The sequence below is a fragment of the Patagioenas fasciata genome, chromosome 15 (genome assembly GCF_037038585.1).
Source record: "Patagioenas fasciata isolate bPatFas1 chromosome 15, bPatFas1.hap1, whole genome shotgun sequence".
NCBI classification, from domain to species: Eukaryota; Metazoa; Chordata; class Aves; order Columbiformes; family Columbidae; genus Patagioenas; species Patagioenas fasciata.
The window spans coordinates 14,382,107-14,401,443 of NC_092534.1; the positions used below are offsets into that span (position 1 = coordinate 14,382,107).

A 19,337-nucleotide genomic window follows, 5' to 3' on the forward strand; every position below is an offset into this window, starting at 1 on the left:
CTCTTTGAGAGCAGCTGGATAATCCTCTTTTAGCCCATTTCCTCATGTCCTGAGAGCCACGACCCTGCATGCACACACCGATCTGTCTCATGGGGGCATCAACACAAGCAGGGAACTGGGCTTGTGGTCTTTGAATCATAGAATTGTAGAATCACAGAATAGTTTGGGTTGAAGGGACCTTCCAAGCTCATCCAGTCCCACCCTGCCATGAGCAGGGACATCTTCACCAGCTCAGGTTGCTCAGAGCCCCGTCCAGCCTGGCCCGGGATGTCTCCAGGGATGGTTCATCCACCACCTCTCTGGCCAACCTGGGCCAGTGTTTTATCACCCTCATTATAAAAAATTTCTTCCTCATGTCCAGCCTGAATCTCTCCTCCTTTAGTTTAAAACCCTCACCATTTGTCCTGTCACAACAGGTCCCGCTAAAAAGTCTGTCCCCATCTTTCCTATAGGCACCTTTTAAGTATGGAAAGGCCACAATAACCTTTCAGATGAACATCACCCCTCCTTCCTGAGATCCATATGGAGGTAAGCTTAATAAAAATAAAATAGACAACAAGAAATACATGCAGTTGGACGTAACATTACACATTGATCAGAAGCCTGGTAGGACAGGAGGCAGCTGTGATCTCCATCACTGTGATTTAGCAAGATGCATCTCAGGCATTGGCAAGGAGCATCCAGCTCCCCAGGACCAAGAACACATCGATACCAGCAGTCAGACACTACAAATTTGGCAGGTGGCTAAATCGGCTCCCCAGCCTCACCGGCCCTTGCTGGGGAAGGGAAGATGCCGAGCCTCAGAGCAGAGGGCTGTAATGAGAATTAATAAGGCGTGTGAAGACGTGCTGTAATTGTCCGGCTGGCTGTTTCCTTTGCACCTTATGTTATCATTTATGCTCTTGCAAAGTAGCTGTAAAATGCTCCAGGTCTGATTCAATATAACTCCACAGACTCTTTGTACAGGTGTAAATTGCTCTGTGACGTTCAGGGCAATATCTAGATGCAAACTAATATGATCATCTCTGTTGTCTTCTTTTTTCTGTAAAATCCTCTGCAGCCAATCGAATATTTTAATGCCCAATAAGCTGGAAAATATTGGATATTTCATGCATAAACTTACTCCCCAGAAATAGAATTTGTAGTGTTCCCAGGGAGGCTGGAGCTACATCAGGATGCCAAGGTCCTGCGAGCTGGCTGCTGCCCACAGCCATAAGACCAGGCAGAGGACCATTCACACTGGGGTCTGATGCAGGGGGATGGTGAGTCTGAACCAGGAGAAACCATGAAAAATGAGGTAACGACATCATTTTGGAGGGAATGGGCAAAAACCAGTGCCTGACCTTGCCCAGACATAGGAAAAAACCAACTGTAAACGTACAGCAGTTGTAAAATGAGCCTGAGCTAAAACATATTACAGGGAATAACCCCTATGAGGTGGAAGGCTTTGATAGACGCACTCCTACAGGTATCTTCAATCCCTGGCAGCTGCAAGGCTTCAATAATGAATGTCAGACTGCTGGCCAGCTGTGAGGGGAATAAACATCTATTTGCCTTCCACAGAAGTAACATCGGTTTGACATATGACATTCAAATGATATGAACTTTAAAAGAGTGGTTAAATGACTGCTGCTCAACTTGAAACCTCGAATCCACTGAAGCAGCATCACAGCCATTTACCTTCACTCTGTGGGGGATTAAATCGCTGGGCTTAAAAACGAGAGATCAAAGTGTTTCTGCAAATTCAATCCACAGTATATCATGTGTCCGGCTGACAGCGTTCGTGTACCTGAGTGATTAGAGGGGTAAAGATAGGCGCTCCCATTCAGGTGCCATTGTTGTGACACCGTAGATGATCTGCTGATGGCACACGTGGGACTGAGGAGCCACAGAGGTGTCTCAGACAGATGCGGAGAGGGTGGGAGGGCATGAAATTTGAGGCCATGGGATGGAATGAGGGTGAGAAAAAGGTGTTGTCCCCACCTGGTCTCGTCCTGTGGTCTGGCACTCTCTTCTCCTGGCATCCTCCACCTCCTCCATGCTGATGGGCTCCTCTTTGAGTCTCCTATATTTTGCCTTGCAGGACGCCAGCCCAGCCTGCACCATGTCCATCACCAGCTTGTTTTTCAGTTGTCCAGGGAATGAGCGCTGCAAAGAATTTACCTCTCTATTTTAGAAGACCTTGTTATGCCCTTGTTACATTAGCCTGTCAGCTTAATACCAGCAGTCATAACACTTTTATAACCTACCAGCTGAAGTGCTTTTGCTTGCAATCCCCACACTAAAACAAGAACTCAGGACCAAAGCTGCTGCAGGAGAAAATCACTGCTTCCTGACCTTTGGGCAGACTCTGTGGGCTGATTATTCCATCGATTTTAACTGAATCGAGCATTCAGTAAGGGTGTCTGGAGGCTTGTCTTTCTTCAGCAGCAGGTCCAGTGCAATATCAGCAGCAATAATACGGACAACCCCTATGCAAGCCTGGATTGGGGTCAGGAAACCTCCAAATGTCTTGCAAATTGTGGCAAACATGACCACTATACCATGGACCAGCCCAGAGATCTGCGGCTTGCACAGCCAGGGTAGAGGACCAAGGGCCGGCGAAGTACTCAAGCACATCAAACCCAGCAGTAATAACACTTCAATGAGCGAGCACCACATTGCGTGCAAGTGGGTGCTCACACTTGAAACAAGCCGAAATAATTGAAGCACGAGTGAATGGGGCCAGATTTGAATGGTGTAACTTGATGGTGGACTGTTCTTGCAGAAGGAGCTGTTGTCAAGCAGAAACTGTTTGCAGAAGGGAGTGCTGCTGTGCTATAGGTGGGGGATATGCAGAGCAAAGGAGTAGGTGCTGAGGGCACTACATTCATCCCGTAAGTTTTTTAGGTGGACTAGAGGACTCACTTCAAGCTGTCAGCAGCTGGAGCATGTTGGACGAGCTCCTGAAGCACTTCGGCTTCAGTGTCATCCAAAAGGAAACCCATTCGCTTACTCTGTGACCTTGCTGCGATCTGAATCAAAGCATGGCATAAGGTGGATGCACGCCAAAGTCCCCTATTTCCTAGCTGTTAATAATTTAAAAACAAACATGCAGGTAAACTGAGGCACACAGCTATTGAAGAGCACAGCTCTATTTCCCTCTGGCTACACAGGAGTGGTGCAAGCTCATGACCTCTGGAAATCAGACCAGAAAAGGTTGGCACAGAACAACCCCCAAATAGCTGCCCAGTCTGGAATAAAGCCAAGAAACAGTGCCCCATGTGCTGTGCCTGCTGGAAAACATCTCAGCAATTCTGCAAGGTCCCTCCCAGACACTCCACAAAGCCAAAAATCCAATGCCAAACCTCCCTCTAAGACACGTGGCAATCAATGAAGGTGTGCACATTCTGCTCTTAGGCACGGCCAAATTCAGCGAGATGAAGCTGAGACTGGGCACACCTCGGCAGTTTTGTCCCTTGCCAGAATCCCGCGCAGGTGCCAGGAGATCAAGCAGAGCTGAGCGTTTGTCCGGCCTCTGCGGGCATGTCAGTGCTGCCGGTCGGTGCTGCCGGTCGGCGCTGTCGGTCGGTGCTGCCGGTCGGTGCTGCTGGTCGCCCGCTCCATCGGCACAGGGTGCCGGCAGATGAAGATGCCTTTGAACAGAGATGAGAGGAGGCTGGAAAACCTTTGACACCTGCAAGTGAACTGTATATTACCAAAATGTTAAGCAGCTTTGTGAGAGAGATTATCCTGAAGGATGTTTTCCGTGGTGTTGACATTTGTGTGTGAGTGATTAACTCCAACAGAGGCGAGGAGCGAGGAGGCAAAACCCTTCCCTTGCTGCCACCGGGCAAGCTATGGCCTTTGCTCCAGCAAGGTTATGAATTCATCCCTGACCTGTGACACTATGTGTGACTTTGTCACCCCCATCTTCTCGGTCACCTCTCAAGGCAGAGACCTGAAGATTTTCCATGCCCCTTTTTTGTGAACCGCTGTGACGGTGCAGTCACCTTTTGGCTATTTATTCTCCAAGGCTGTGACTGCTTCTATATTTTGTCATTCTCCCCTGAGACGTGCCATCACAGCCAAACACAGTACCATGGCTTTAAAAAAGGGGGACAATAACAGCTGAAAACAAACCGTCTCTTTAGTACATTGGTGGCAGAAGCAGCTGCACCGCTGCAGGTCAGGAAGGCAGAAGGGGAAACCATAGCTGGCTGAGCTACTGGGAATTTTCTAACCCGCTCACCCAGCTCATCGGTGGCTCTCTAGAGAAGCAAATTTACTCTTCCTCTTACACTTCCAGTCAAGGGTGTCATTCACCAGGGAATTTTATCTGCTGTGGAAAGCTTATTATGTCTCTTTAGGGGTTTTCTACTCAATTCCTCAAAAAATATATAAAGAAAATTTTTAAAAGAATATAAAAGAATAATAAACATATCTACCTAAGAATTTAAAAGAAATATAAAACCTGCTGTCTAGTGACTGAAGTTCCTCAGCCCTGTTTTGCAATGGAGATCATCTCATACCATCAATGGCTCTGCTCAGCTATTTATTTTGCACTGCGATACCTTCAGCTCCGCATCTCCAGAAGGAGTTCTTACTACTGACAATACACATGGGGTAATTCAGCCATGATATAATGAGCTTTCATCCTCCAGGAATGCAAGCAGCATTATACACGGCAGTGACTGCGTTAGAGATATATATATATATGCACATGCATTTCATCCAGTGCTGGAATTTGATAGCTTGGAAGCAGAAGACATCTCCTCCTGTGGAAGGGCCAGCTGAAGCAGGTGCATGAAGTGTTTAGGAGAGAGCATGGAGAGCACTTTGAACCTGCATGCGGTCAGCTGGTTGCAGCATGGAGCAGATGCTGGAATCAAAGTCCTCTGCTTTCACAGAAAGACAAATGTTGGCTGAGACGAGCCAGACGGCACCCTCAGTCATTTGAGGTGCTACAAGGTGACAGAGGAAGACTGAAATGCAAGAGATGACTTCTATCTCCACTCCGTGGCACAGATTTTTGAGGCAGAGAGATTTGAGAATCCCACCAAAGAAGCGAGGAAGCCCAGCTGGGAAAGGTAATGAGACCACATCGCTGTTCGGCCAACGGCTTACGAGACCTACAGTTGGATTCACTTGTGTATAGAGGAAAGAACAGATTCAGAGACTGGCATCAGTTGGTTACAGAGCAGGTAAGTGAGATCTTTATTGCAGTTAACCCAAGAATAAGACAAAATGTGAGCATACAGGACTTCTAGAATCTACAAAAATGACAAAGTGTAGCATGACATTCAGCTGTCAATAGCCAAAGGCAACACCTTTCTTCCAGACGAGGGTTCTCCAGAACATCTGAAGGGTCTCAGTGCTGCCCGCTGCATCTTTATTATCAGTTAAGTTGGTCTTAAAATGGCTTAATGTAAATCAGAAACTAAAAGGTGTCATGATAACAATATAAATGGTGCCTATTTTGACAGTCCCTTCTATGGGAGATGGCTGCACGCCTGCGGTAAAATAAGCAAACAATCGGGAAACTCATACGGGGCACTTCTCTCCAGCTCTGCAAATCTCCAGTCATTAGGGGTAACTGCTTGTCTCTGCCCTGGGCTCCTTCAGTTAATTCATCTGCAATCTGAATCACGCAAAAAGCCATCTAAAATCATAAGAAAATCTAAATAAATCAGCATCAGAAAATCTGCTGCAGGCGTTCATTCCTGCGAGGATGTGACCACTTTAACACTTGTCAGGGTCACAGCACACAGCTGAGGAAATAGTCCTGGACAACTCTGCATTCCCAGGAGAATAAAACCAGAAGACATACGGAGTCACCCAGCAGGCAGTACGAACACGAGCAATGGTAGCATTACTTAACTATGTGCAATTTGTTCTCCCTATCTTGATTTAAATTGCACTGCCAGAAAAGACTGACAGTTTCTGGAATCAAATTGCTTAGAAAAGTGCCTCTTCAGAGGGAGAAAAAAGCGCCCAAATAACTTGAGTGAAAATGGTCTTGCAAAATGTCTATTGTGATCAGGGACAGCGGGATCTGGGGCTCAAGTTCATTAGGATAATGCCCATGTAATTATGCTGGGCCAAACCGTTAATGCCCTGTTGTGAAATGGGGGGGTTGCACCCCCTATTTCTAGACCGTATGTATCAGCTGGGGTCTCCTCTCCAGAGTTAGAGGAAGCACCATCAAACAAGAGTCTCTGATCTGTTCCTGCTTCCTTCACTTCTCCGGATTAGCATGGGCTCTGGGGACCATCTTCAGGACAATGGGCTTCTTCGGTTTCGCCACACCTTTTGTGTCCAACACCAGTGGGATCTTGAGCAGGAGGAAACACAAAACAAAACCAAAATAGCCATGTAAGCTGGGAAAAAGGACAGTCATGACTCTGATAGGATCCCTACAGCCCACATACACCTCAGCTGCCCCTTCTTTTCAACGCTTTTCCTAACTTACAGATGTACAGGGTGTTTCAAAGAGATGGACCAAACTTCACAGCAGTATTTACACAAAATTGGGTCCGTCTGTTTTAAACATCCTGTACTTATAGCATGACTATCACTACTTTTCATGCAAAACAGCTACAAGTTGAGCTTTAGTAGCCCTCAGGGCTTGTATAAACTGGTTAGGGAATTCTGGTTTTCACATGGCATGGGAGGATGAGCTCGGTGCAGTGATCAACAGGCTGCACATGGAGGAAAAAACAGCCAAAAACCACCCAGGGAGCCCCAGCTAAGGAGGAGCATGCAGTGTCATTTTGTTTAATGCTGAAGGGGGTATCTGTGCTATGGGAGCCAGATTGTAATGGGAGCTGGTGGAGCTCTAAGCTCTCCAGGAAAAACAAAACTAAGATTGCTGCACAGACTGAGTACCAAAGAAAAAGCATCCTCACACAGAAAAGTGATGGGTTCCCTTGGGGTGGGCTGGAAACCTCAATATAAAGAACAAACTGGTGTTGGATGGAGTCATCTTGCAGGGAAGGGAAGAGTGTTTTACCAAGTCTACTCTGGCTTTCCTTGTACCCATCGGGACAAGGGTAATACACCCCCAGCCTGACAAGCTGCATTAAAATCCCCATATCCCAGTAAGCTTTGTTTCAGGAAATCTAAGCAATGTGGCTCGGAGCCCAATGTGCCATCAGTGGAGAAGTGGGAGGAGACTGCAGCTTGCATGTACATATTCCAAAGGGATGTTCCAGCATGAATTTTTCCCTCCTGCTCTGATCTGATATACATGACATCTTCTATAGAAAAAAGGGCTGAAAGAGCCCCATAAACCTATGGGCACCAATAATACAATACATATTTAACTTGTCTCCTTTTAATTAAAGGCAGTTATAAAAAGAATCAATTTTATGGATTGCAGAGGACTAGAAAAATGTCATTAGACTTGGGGGAGGGTGGATAGGTCACTGCATTGTTAATGGACTATTACAGTCTTTCACCTCCAGGTTACTAGTTGAGTTGCAATCTGAATCTGTAGAGATTCCAGCTGAGCACCCGTGCCAAGTAATAATTTAATAAGGATTTTTCTGTTTCTTACAACAAATGTCCTTTGAATACGCTTGCTGTCCCTTCTGCTCTGATTTCCCAAGCTCGCTTTGTGAACAAAATGTATTAATGGCAATGCCTTCGGTGGCAGTCGATGCAGAAAGCAGGGTCAGGGTTGGAAGCTAACACCAAACACAGTGCTACCTGTTCTGAGTCACAGGGAGTTGCCGTGTTTTCAGGAGGGCTTGCTTGATATATAATTTCCAACGGCCATCGCATTTACTTCATGTCAAACGGCCCCGTCTTGCAGGGCCTGACCCATCAGCGCTGCGTGTGGGGTTCACGGGGATCCCGGGCAAAACCAAAACCTGGTGGGATCCCACATAGCCTCGAAGTGGGAGGGGTTGCCAATTCAAATTTAGCTCAGATTGCACTTGCTTGGAAATTGCTACCATTTAGCGACCTCCTGGTGGCCCATAAAAGATGGATTTTGTTGTCTTGGGGTCTCTCACAGCAAATAGCCATGTTTGTGTTGCAAGGAGAGCCTCGGAGGGTACTTGGGGGATACCCCCTGTCTGTCCTCTGGAGCAGGGTCTTCCTACACCAGGTCAAGGCAAACCAGCAAGGAACTGTGGGGAGGGGAGCACCCCACAACTTGGATGCACCCAAATAGAGACAGAGGACTTCAGGGTTTTCAGCCTGACATACTCCACCAACTTCAAATTTCCTTCTGTAAAGGCTTAAAAAAATGTATCAGTAACTTGTGGTGAACCATTTAAATTAACCGAGAAGATTTAAATACAGTTATTCCCGTATGCCTCTCTAATTCACAGTGCGATCTTCCTCCCTGATCTCTGCGTGAAGCAGTAAAACCCAAGTCTGCAGGCAAGGTTCAGCGGTCCTGGTCTCGGAAATCCTCGGGGAAGAGAGGGATTTAATGTGCGTGAGAGACAGTTCCCTGTTTATCCTGAGATGTCGGCAAAAGAGAGCGCACAGGGCCACCCCAGTGGGACTAAAGGGCAGGTAATAAAAGACATCAACCCATATCCTCACCGGAGTCTCTTTGCAAGTTCTGAACGAGAAGTTTTGCAGCAGGACGACCACAGCCACTTTCACGGTGAGGAGAGCAAACCTCATTCCTATGCAATTCCTGGGGCCAGCCCCAAATGGCAAGAAGATGTAGGGGTCCATAGACTCTCTGTTGTCTTTACTGAACCTGATTAAAACAACAGCAAGTTAGAAAGAACTCTTGTGTCAGCTTTCAGATCTGAAGTGATGAGCGGTCTGGGAAGGCAAAAGCTTTTTGTCTTTCTGTACGTATTGCAAGAACCCAGCTAAGTCCCTTATTTCTGTCTCAATAACTACCTTATGCCTCTGCTTTCATCCTGCTGCTCGGAGCTGGCTGTGCATCTCCAGGTGCATCAGGTGAACAGGGAATACCTGAAATATGCTAATGGATTTCACAACTACTCTTTTCTCAGAACTCCCTCTCAGCTCAAAAGCTGAACCCAGATTTCAAACCCTAAACCATACAGGTCTGCAGCTTCATGTCTTCCCTTTAGATCAAAGGACTGAGCGAACACAAAGATGTTCTCCCCCTGCGTGACTAAAGGCAGGGTTGCTTTAGAGACACACCAGCCATTCCCAGCCTCATCATGAAAAACAGGGAAGAAAAATCAGCTTCACAGAGAAATTTGCCACTGAGCATTTTCAGTAATACTTCTTAGCAATCAGTTAGTTTTCATGTCAGAAAGCTTTTCATTCGCAGTGCATGAGGTCCAGGTACAAACCCAGTCATGCTAAGTCACCAGAGAAGTATCTCGCCACTGAGCTCAGCACATCCCTCTGATGAACTCCCAAGCAAGGTAAGTGATCCCTAAAGAGCTCCTGGCCAACTACCCATGCCTGGTTTGTCAACTGGAGTAAGGTTGAAGCTACTGGAATAACTGGTGTAACCTGCCGGTTGCCAGAGCACTCCCATTTGGGCAGTGCCTTCTGCATTCAACACAAGATGACCATAGGGGTCCATAGGTGATTTCAGCAGCACACATCTCCCTCCCTAACTTCTGGTGGATACTGCTGCCACATTTTGTCCCAAAAGCCACCACATCGTCATAGTGGGGTTAGTTTCCAGCGGCATTTCATCTTCTGCTGCAATGGCACAGGTCTGGTCCTGCTGTCTCTGGACCAGCCCTCAACATCTTCATGTTCACCTGAAGACTCGTAGGCCCAGGGTCTCCCAGGTCTGCCTTGGGTTATTGCCTCATTTCTCAGGGTCAGACAGAGACTCCTAAGCAAGGGTTGTATCATAACCTGAGTTAAAAATTAACTTTTATTTCCTACCTGTCTTTGCCCTTCCACTGCTGATTTGCACGGCATCGTGCCAATCACCCAGCGGCTCTGGTTTTAATATCTGGCCATAAACCCCTCAGTGTTACAGCTGCTGGGAGCTGCTCTCACTGTCGCTTCCTTCAATGCAGTTAATTAAATTCCATGCACAGTTTATGGATGTAGATCATAAAACTCCCCTCGTGGTAATGCTGGGACTAGATGTCAGACAATGATAAATGCCTAATTTAAATGTTATAATCATGCATTCCCCACTTTTGCTGTCATTTCTGCTCCCAGGGCTGAAGCTGAACGTGCATCTATTCCCATCACCTGGCCCTCACCTCTCAGGCCTGAACTCCTCTGGCTCCACCCAGTACGCCGGGTCACGATGCATCACGTAGACTGGGATCACGATTGTCATGCCCTTTGGAATAGTCACACCATTGATCTCTACTGTCTCCTTGCAGACCCTCTCAATCCGCCCCCCAACGGGGAAGAGACGGAGGACTTCGTTCACCACCATGTCGAGATATTCCATCTGCATGATGGCATCATACGTGGGAGTAGCCTGGGGAGAGGAATCAGGATGATTACGAACATGGCACTTGAACCCCAAAACCCTCCCAGTGCTTCTCCTTTGGGCATCAGAGACCAGGGCAGGGGAAATCTCAGTTACATCACCTCCTCCACTCTGTTTTGTTTCCAACCTGGCTTTTGGTTCAGGGCCTACAAGGCATAGGTGGGGACAACCCCAGCATCTTCCCACCCTCCTTTACCTTGTTGGGCAGACTGGCATCAATCTCATCCTGGAGTCGTTGCTGCACATCAGGGTGTGTGGCCAGCTTATACGCTATGTAGCTGAGGGTGGAGCTGGTGGTCTCATAACCAGCCAAGACAAAGATAAGAGCCTGGGCCAGAATCTCCTCATCGCTTAATGCTGAAAAGAGGCATAAAAGCACATGCGAGAAGTTGAAAGCTACAGTGGTTCACCCTTGGGAATTCATGATCCCACTTGTCAATCTAGGTAATGCTATCCATAACAACCTAATGGCTGGTAAAGGACACATCCAGCTAACCCTGACTGGCAACCTCTGGTACCAAAAAGGGGTGGGTTAGGAGCTGTTGTACAGCCAGAAAACTGCTGCCAAGATCAGCAGTGCTGTCATTAAGAGCAGAATCGAGGTATGTGCAGCCTGAGCCTGATTCAGAAAGTCTCTGTTGTCTTCTGGGACCATGCCCCTGGGCCAAAAAGAAAAGAGGGCCACAAGCCAGGAAAAGTTAGAGATGAAGCATGTCCAGCAGCTCTTCTAAGCCATGAGGTGAGCCTTGCGCTGCTGAGGGATTAGGAGCCCTGAGCATGATGTGGCAGTGGTAATAAGGACAATACAGGATTTAACAGTGGTACTGCAGTAATGTCCAGGCATTGCGAGGATGCAGGGTACCCTACAAACACCCTGTCATGTCACCTCAAAAGTTTACAAGCATCCTGTCTTGACTGAGGCTGATGGACTGGGACTATGCCTTAACTGAGCCATTATTTTCTAAATCTAAGAGTTTACCTAGGATGAGGAACACAGATGAGCTCACAGATAAGCAAGGTACATACAGCATATATGCTTTGTGTGCCTTATGAAATATAGCCAACATCACTGGCCTTCCGAGAAGATAAACTAAGAAATGGGAGTAAGGAGATATTCACCCTGTTTGCCCTTTGTTGCACAAACTGGCCTCAGGATTTATCACAGGAAATGGGATATAATAAAACACGGTTGATATGTGATAAGCATCATTACGGCACCACTACTGAGACCTTGAATCCCTCGTAGGATTAGTGACCAAAATCCTCTCCTATTCCTTCCTTTAATCTCATGAGGAACTACCATGCCCTCTGCTGAGAGAACAGATCTCAAGACATACCTTTGTATGAGCTGGTCTCAGCAAACTTGGAGCTGTCCTGTGAGCTCTGGGAGTCAACCATGAGTTGCAAGAAATCAACCCGGTTCTGGGAAGAAATAGAGGCGGTCAGAGAAGGTGCAGGTGGGGAGGAGGCAAACCCCGTCCAGCACAAGGTTCTTGTTGAGCCACCTGCACCACTCACAGCCCCAGCTGCAGGCTCACGGCTTCAGTGAGCGTTGAGTTTTGGAAATTGGAGACCCCCTATGAACACAGATACTTTCTCCACATGAAAGCCAAAGCAGGGCATGCTTCTGGCCCCCCCCAGGTCTGATGAGCTGGGAGCTGTTACTGAGAGCAGGTGACACAGCGCAGCTTCTGAAGAAGCCACCAGGTCTCTCCTGCACTCAGAAGAACAGCACAGGGAAGAGAAGAGGCCTCCTGGGCTGGACTTACCATGTCACTGCCCTTTCCTCGTTCTTTCTTCATTTTTATGAAGACATTCTTGAAGAAGTCCAAGGCCTCTGAGGGAAACAGAGTAAAATTCATCTTCTCCAGCACTGGGGTGACAAAGGGGAACAACACTAAAAGGAGGAAAAAGAACAACATATTTTAGCTCAAAGAGCCCCAAGAAACTAAGAAGTGGCACAAAGCATAGAAAGGAGAGGGATAAATCTGGAGTCTGAAGCAAAAAAATTGCTTTTTGTTGCCTTCAGCTCTCTTTTTACCTAACCATGGATAGTACAGAATAGCCCTTGAGAATATTCTCTATATATTGCTATATGGCCACAATGCCACACTAAGTGCAGAGCAGCTCTCCATCATGTCTCTGCTTGTAGGAGGGTGCTGCAAAGACCCACATGTGCTATACATATCTTGACTATGGTTTCCCCTGGGGAAATATTTCTATAGATCTGCTAGGGCGAATCTAATCCTGCAAAGTGCTGAGTATCTCCTGTCTGGCAAAGAGGACTTAAAGCTACTAAAGGAGCTATTAAAATGCAGGTGGTCACCAGCTCTGACATGGATTCAGAGCTGGATGAGATGTGTCATACCTATGAATAAGAACAGTGGGTTTAGGAAACTGAATTTGAGACATTTCTTCATGTTGGTGACAAAGGGGTCACTGGGGTTGTTCATGGAGTCAATATTCACACTGAAAGAAGTGCCGGTTACGACATCCATGCTGTAGGCTCCAAAAATGCTAGGTAGAGAAGAAGGGAGAGTGAATGGGATGAACATAACCAGACTAGTGAATAAGAGAACACCCTTGACAGGGAATTGCTGGAATGAGAATTTCTTTTAATCAAGGTCTCAGTACAGAGTCCTAACATAGTAGGTGATGTCCTGATTTGGCAGTAATTGGCATTATATTTTCCCAAGTTTTACCAGCTGCATTCATTCCCCCCCCCCCTTTTTTTTTTTCAGTGTCAAAAACCCAGGTCGTAGTTGGAAAGCACTAAACTGCAGCTTGGGGTGACAAAGACTGTATTCTGATTTCCATCTGTAAAAGAGATTATAAAAATGACATCAAAAAATACTACATCTGTGAGTTGTGGGGCTTCTGGCATGGGTCCTACACCTTCCTCAAAATGCAGCCGCAGTAATGAAATGGGGATCAGAGCACAGCTACCCAGTCTGAGCAGAGCAGAGCACAGCACAGCAAGCCCACTGCAAGGAACATCCCATGCCCATGACCACTATGGACTTTGCCTCCATAGTTGACAAGGGGGTCTCCAAAACAGCGCCTTCCCCACACTGTAAGCAAACTCTTTCCTGTCAGCCCCACGCAGTTACTCACTCCTTCATGGTCAGGAACTCATCAGTAGCCACTTTCTTCTCAATGTTTTTCACTAACTTTTCACCATAGTGATTAATGATAGAGAACATCTGAAATGCAAGCCAAAGCAGAAGGCACTGTTGACTCTTTGACCTCCACCAAACAAGGCCGGGCAATTCTCTACCACCACCTGTGACTTGCCAAGTCTTTGGCTTCTGGAGGAAGGGCAGGTGAGGGGAAAGTACCATTTCCAGGCCTCAGACATTACTTTATTTCATCTTAATAACTGCTCCACAGAGCTCATCTGACTGATCAAGCAAGGTTCTCCTTGCAAAATCCACGCGCAGCTCCCATTCCAGCTAAGCATCCACTCCAGCTGGTAGGGAACGTGGCTCCTGAGCACATGGAAAATGGGCACCCATGCACTTAGCAAGAAGAAAATACAGATCATAGGGCAAACAGCCTCAGTTTTCAATGCCTTGTGTGCCATTTCACCACCCACACCCTTCTCTTGACTCCCTGTGGTGGTAGGCAGCCACCGTATTGCTGAGTTGCACCCAACAACACAGGTGCTAATGGATGTGGTCCTGGCAAACTTCCCCATTTGGGGGGAAGGTTTGTATTCAGAAACGGCCCAGTCCTCCTCCAGCTATTGATGCAAAGTACCAGTGGACCCTGTTTTACCTCCTTCAGCTTCCCGCTGGTGAAGGTTGGAGACAGCACAGTACGAATCCTTTTCCACGTCTCATCTTGAGCCATAAGGAGGGCTGACTCCAGGATCCCATTCAGACCAAAGACCTGCACAGGGAGAAGGCACACAGTTATACAGGGAGATGGGTGGAGGTTTCCAGTCTCCTTCTGCATGACTGCAATGCAAAAAAACCCCAATCAACACCATCACCAGGGAGCATTGACTTGGGCCCTGAAGTCATATCAGCTCTACCTTAACCAGCGAACGACAGAAATGGAAACAGAAGCATAAGAGTCATAAATGAAATCAGCCCTAGGGTACATGCAGGCTGAAGTCCCAATGTCCCAGCCTGCGTGGCCTCTACTCCTCCCTAGTTTCATTGTTGGTACCATCAATAAACTGGGGCACAACAGAGAAAAGCTGCTTGCTGAAGGGCTCAACGAAGGAGAACAAAATCCAAGAAGATTGTTCCATGCCCTCTGTAATGCAGAGGAAAGCTCAGGGCTAGATACCTACCCGGCGATTGGTAAAAACGGTATAGCACTCTTTCACCAGGATGTGTTTGATGAGGATGGGGTCCAAAATGGCCATCACAGGCTGCCTGCCATCAAAAATCCTAAACCAAGAGAAATCCACATTCAGTCCATCGCTCACGGTCAGCTGGAGCAGGAGCAGCTCGGTCTGTGGTCAGAGCGATGCACATCGACTGCTGGAGCCCAGAGGGTTTGGGCCAGCTGAGTCCCTTCTGACAAAACAGCCAAAGGGATGAGGCTGAAACTGTTTTATTATGCAGTAAAACAGGAGAAAGGGAAAGAAAGTGCCAAACGCAGACAGCATGAGCGTCTCTAGCAATAGTCTGTGGTATTAGAGAGTTGCCAAAGCACTGTGGGTTTAGATAAAAGGTGGTTTTTGCCACCACAGCGATGCCCCGCGCTTGGGCTGTCTGAGCTCTGTTTCCACAACTGGTTGTTGGAGTCAATAAATCCAGGCTGAATAGCCTGCCTGGAGGGCAAAGAGATTTCTCTGCATGGTCTATGAGGGAATGAGAGGGGAAAAACTGCTCTGTCTCCTCCATTTTCCAATCAACAGAGACAGAAAAACTTAAAAGGCATGGTATGGGCTAAAGGGTAGGGAGCCTTGGGCCACAGCCAGGGGAAGCTGCCATCTTCAAGAGGCTTGAGAACATTTAATCTTAAAAAAAAAATTGCGCTGGGGTTTCATGAAGCCTCCTAGGATTTTTTTTTTTCTTTTTTTTTGGTGTGCAACAATTTTGCTTCGTTTTGAGAGACTCCCAAGAGAAGGATGATAAGAGTCCCCTGCACAAAACCAGCGCAGTGCAGGGAGCGGGGAGGCAGATTGAAAGGTACCTCGTGCCCCAGCTCTGGGAGATGCAGGGAGCGAGATGAAAAAGACGTCGGCGGCCTGCAGCTTGCTTTCTGCTCGGGACGGGCAGAACAGCAGCTTCAAAGGCACGAGGCTCAGTTTGACACCAAGCAGTGGAGTTTTCTGGGCAGGCTTTGTGGTTGGGAAGTGATTGGTGCCTTTTCTCACTAGAGCATCTGGAGCGGAGAGATAAAGGAACGACTGGGCTGATTTGGGGGGTGTTGGAGGACAAGGGGAGCTCCCTGGGCTCTCTGTGGTGGAAACTTTCCCAGCCCTGAGGTCACTAATGCTGCTGTTCAGTTTTTTAGTACTCCCAAAGGGGAAGAGAAAAAAAGGTTCTTTTCAAAGCTTATATGCAAAAAAAAATGACACCCCTTTCCCTCCCTTCAACTGGCCACCATCATCCCAGCCCTGCACTGCATTGAAATCCCAGCAAGAGAGAAGCCTTGGAGAGACGGCTGGGGACTTTCCCAGTGGTGACCCCAGATTTTTCCAAGCTGTCACCACTGGAATGACAGTGCTGAGACATGGTGGCGACACAGCTTTTCCCACTCTATTTTGGGGCCACAGAGCACCCCAAACAGGCAGTTTTGTTCTGCGGAAAGAAACTCACCCCCAGACTTTACCGTATTTTTCAAAGCACATCTGATCAAATTGCATGATTCCCTGCAAAAGAAGAAAGGAGAAATGAACAGTTTGCCAGCGAAGAGTGATCAAAGCAGGTCACAGCTGGCAGCACCGTGTGTCCCATGGCCCCATTGTAAGTGGCAGAGGCTGGGGGCGCATGGTAGCTCTGCAGTCATCCAGACACTTAGGGGACATCCGCACTGGAGGGAAAAAAGAGAGCAGAGAGAGAAAAAAAATAAGCAACACTTTCAACTTCCACTGGCCAACCTGTGCTAAAAATGCAATGAAAACAAGGTATGACAGGGTACACAGTTTAAGCGCGAGCAGAGTTAGTGGCAGAACTCGATCCCAGGGTGTCCTTTCATCTTCAGCTCAACAAGTTAGAGCTGCTACTGCCTTGTCCTCGTGAGATCTTCCACTGCAGTTACTGAACCAAAGTGATGATGGCTTTTTTGTTTTGCTTTCTTTCCATTAAGGTTTGAACTGATGTTATGTGTAAGGATGAAACTTATGGGACACATAACGCTCACCATGCATCAACTACACCATCAGTAAGAGGCCACATGCATGCTGTAAGCCAAGCAAAAACAAGCTAAAACACCTTTCTTTGAAGCTAATACATTTTGATCTGCATTTCCAGTTACCTGGAACCACCTACTGCCTAGGTATTCGGTAAGGTTTGGTAACTTGATAATATTTGGGTTTTATTTAGAAACCTATTCACCTGGCTTAGTCTCAGGCTGGTCCAACAGCAAGTGGCTGGATGGGGCATTGCTGGGGCTAATTCAGCCTCTTCATGGGGACGACACAAAAGACACGCAGTTCTCAGAAATTAGCAGTCTTGGGTACGTCCCCAATATTTTCTTATTTGTTTCAAATAGAACTTCGGCTGCTGGGGAGCGGGTAGAAATCCAGGGAGAAACTAATAACTTACATGATAAAGTAGTTGAAAAACACAGCACACCTCATTCAGGTCAGCCAGACCCTAAAAGTAATTTTTGTGTTCTCTGAGTTTCCAAAGAGCTCCCTACCTGATAGCATCATTTCCATCCAACTGAATCAAGGGCAGAGAAAGATGCCCAAAGGATGGGAAAACCAGCACCAGCTACAGGTAAGCATCTAAGGTAGGTACAGAGCGGCAGCTGCCAGTACTCACGTGTCGATACGCCAGGAAGGTCCCCAAAAACGGCAGAGGCCGTGGCCCGGGAATGCCCAGCTTCTTGAAGGTCTGGAAGGTCCATACCCCATAGCTGCCAAGCAAAGAGTATGTGAGGTGCATTTGTACAATGAAACGAAAAGGTTCTTCAGCCTGAGCACAGTGAACAGCTTAAATAGATGGTTCCTGCCATGCAGAGAAAGCTGGAATTATGTACCACCAGCAGCAGAGCTGCTGAGGGTAGTCTCTTCCTGCAATGAATGCGGTATCACTTGGGGTACAAGATAATTTGGGGTACATTTTGATGCAAGATAAGGGCTGAAAGGAGCTGTAGTGCATCCCAGGCAAACACGGTACACATGGACATCTCAGGTCTTTATTAAGGGGCCTCATTAAGTTCTCCAGATCTGGGATCTGTGACTCAGGTGACTGAAGGGAGATTAAGTTTGCAAGGTGAGACCTGCCCTTGTGTTTGTCTTTGCAAAGACCTACTGCGATGCTCAGGTGGTAGAGCCACAGTAGCACAGCAGCCGAGCAGGGACATAAATTATCACAGCAAAGTTAAGCTTTTTGCCTCTACAGCTCTCTACAGCTCCCCTGAGCAACATAACCAAAAGGGCAATTTTGCCAATATAACTATTTAAACAGGGGCTTCCGCTGCCACAAGTACACGGGCAAACTTAGACACCAGCCACTGCCCAGCTCGCAGAGCCCAGCCCAGCCAGGGACACCCTGCCCCTTTGCAGCCAACCAGAGCTCGCTGCGCTGCAAAACACGGAAGCCACTTCTCCTTTGGATGTGCTGAGAAAAGAAAAATAAATCAAAAAGTGCCTTTTTATTTCCCTCCCAGCCCAGCTTCCTCCTTCCCTTCCAGCTGGCACGGGGAGCCCTACACCCTGCTTTATCAGCCCTCGCCTCTGCCTTGAAAGTAGCACAGGAGGATGAGTTTAACACTAATTCATGTATTTGGGCACATGATGCTGAGGGTGATGGCCTCAGCGCTCCCCAGCCACAGGAACAGGATTGTCCTCCTCCCTGGTCACCCCTGGGGACCAGCCTTTACTTACAGCATCAGGAGACTGAAGGAAACGATGAGGAGCAGCCAAGTGACAAAAGAAAAGCTTGGCAGGAGATCCATTGTGTCTCCCAGCCTGCTCTGAGAGCACCAGTCTCCTGCAAAGCCGCAGCCTTGGCTTGTTTTTATTTTCCCCATGCTGGGCCTTTAGCCACAGCCGGGCTCACATGATGCAGAAGGAGGAGTTATCCTGTTTGTTTGGTTGCTCAAACTTTAACCCTTGGGCAGGTTTCTCCCTGGATTCGGATGTCAATAAAATGCCCAGCCCGACACACACCTCTTGAAACTGCTGAAAGGACAAGTTTTGCAAGCGGAAAAGATATTAATAGCAAAGGGCGTAAGCATCCCTAACCCCTTTCTCCTGCCTCTCACCGGAAAGCCGTGAGGTTCATGTGGGGCTGAGGCCCTGGCTGTTCCTACAGCCACAGTGGTGCTGAGCCAGACTTGCTCCCCTTGCCGTGTCCAGTCTCACTTTTGTTGGCTTCATCACTTTTATTGAGGGGTATAATCAGGAAGGACCAGGAACTGCTACTGTCCCCCAGTCCAGCTCCCAGGGGGGGTTTCTGGCTGTGATACCATATACCATATACCATATATACCATATATACCATATACCTTCAAGATTACCATATACCTTCACTTCCTGTACCTCGTATTTTGGGTCCAGGAGGGAAGAGGCTGGAGGAGACAGACCTGCCGGGAGACACTTGTCCAGGACTGAAAGGCATCCATCATCCTCAGGCAGAGCCCTCCGGACCTCAGACTTGGTGTGGAACACAACTCGAGCTGATGGGACTTTCTCTTGATGTCCCACCGCACAGCTTGGTGACTTTGCTGACTTGCCTGCCCATGCCCCAGGCTCCAGGAAGCCACCAGGTCAAGGCATCCATGCAGGAGGCAGGTGAGGACCAAGCAA

The 19,337-nt window shown here is 47.7% G+C and overlaps 1 protein-coding gene across 1 annotated transcript; it reads right to left on the reverse strand.

Moving 5' to 3' along the window:
* Positions 1 to 5,172: 5,172 nt before the first annotated feature.
* On the reverse strand, positions 5,173 to 18,596 carry LOC136108876 (cytochrome P450 3A24-like). Its single transcript, XM_065851063.2, has 13 exons — positions 18,414 to 18,596; positions 17,347 to 17,440; positions 16,177 to 16,229; positions 14,697 to 14,796; positions 14,174 to 14,287; positions 13,511 to 13,599; positions 12,765 to 12,913; positions 12,166 to 12,293; positions 11,734 to 11,818; positions 10,593 to 10,753; positions 10,158 to 10,384; positions 8,539 to 8,701; positions 5,173 to 6,313 (listed from the first exon to the last, which is right to left on the reverse strand). Exons 1-13 carry the CDS (start codon positions 18,557 to 18,559, stop codon positions 6,218 to 6,220), a joined length of 1,605 nt encoding a protein of 534 aa, XP_065707135.2. The 5' UTR covers positions 18,560 to 18,596; the 3' UTR covers positions 5,173 to 6,217.
* Positions 18,597 to 19,337: the final 741 nt, after the last annotated feature.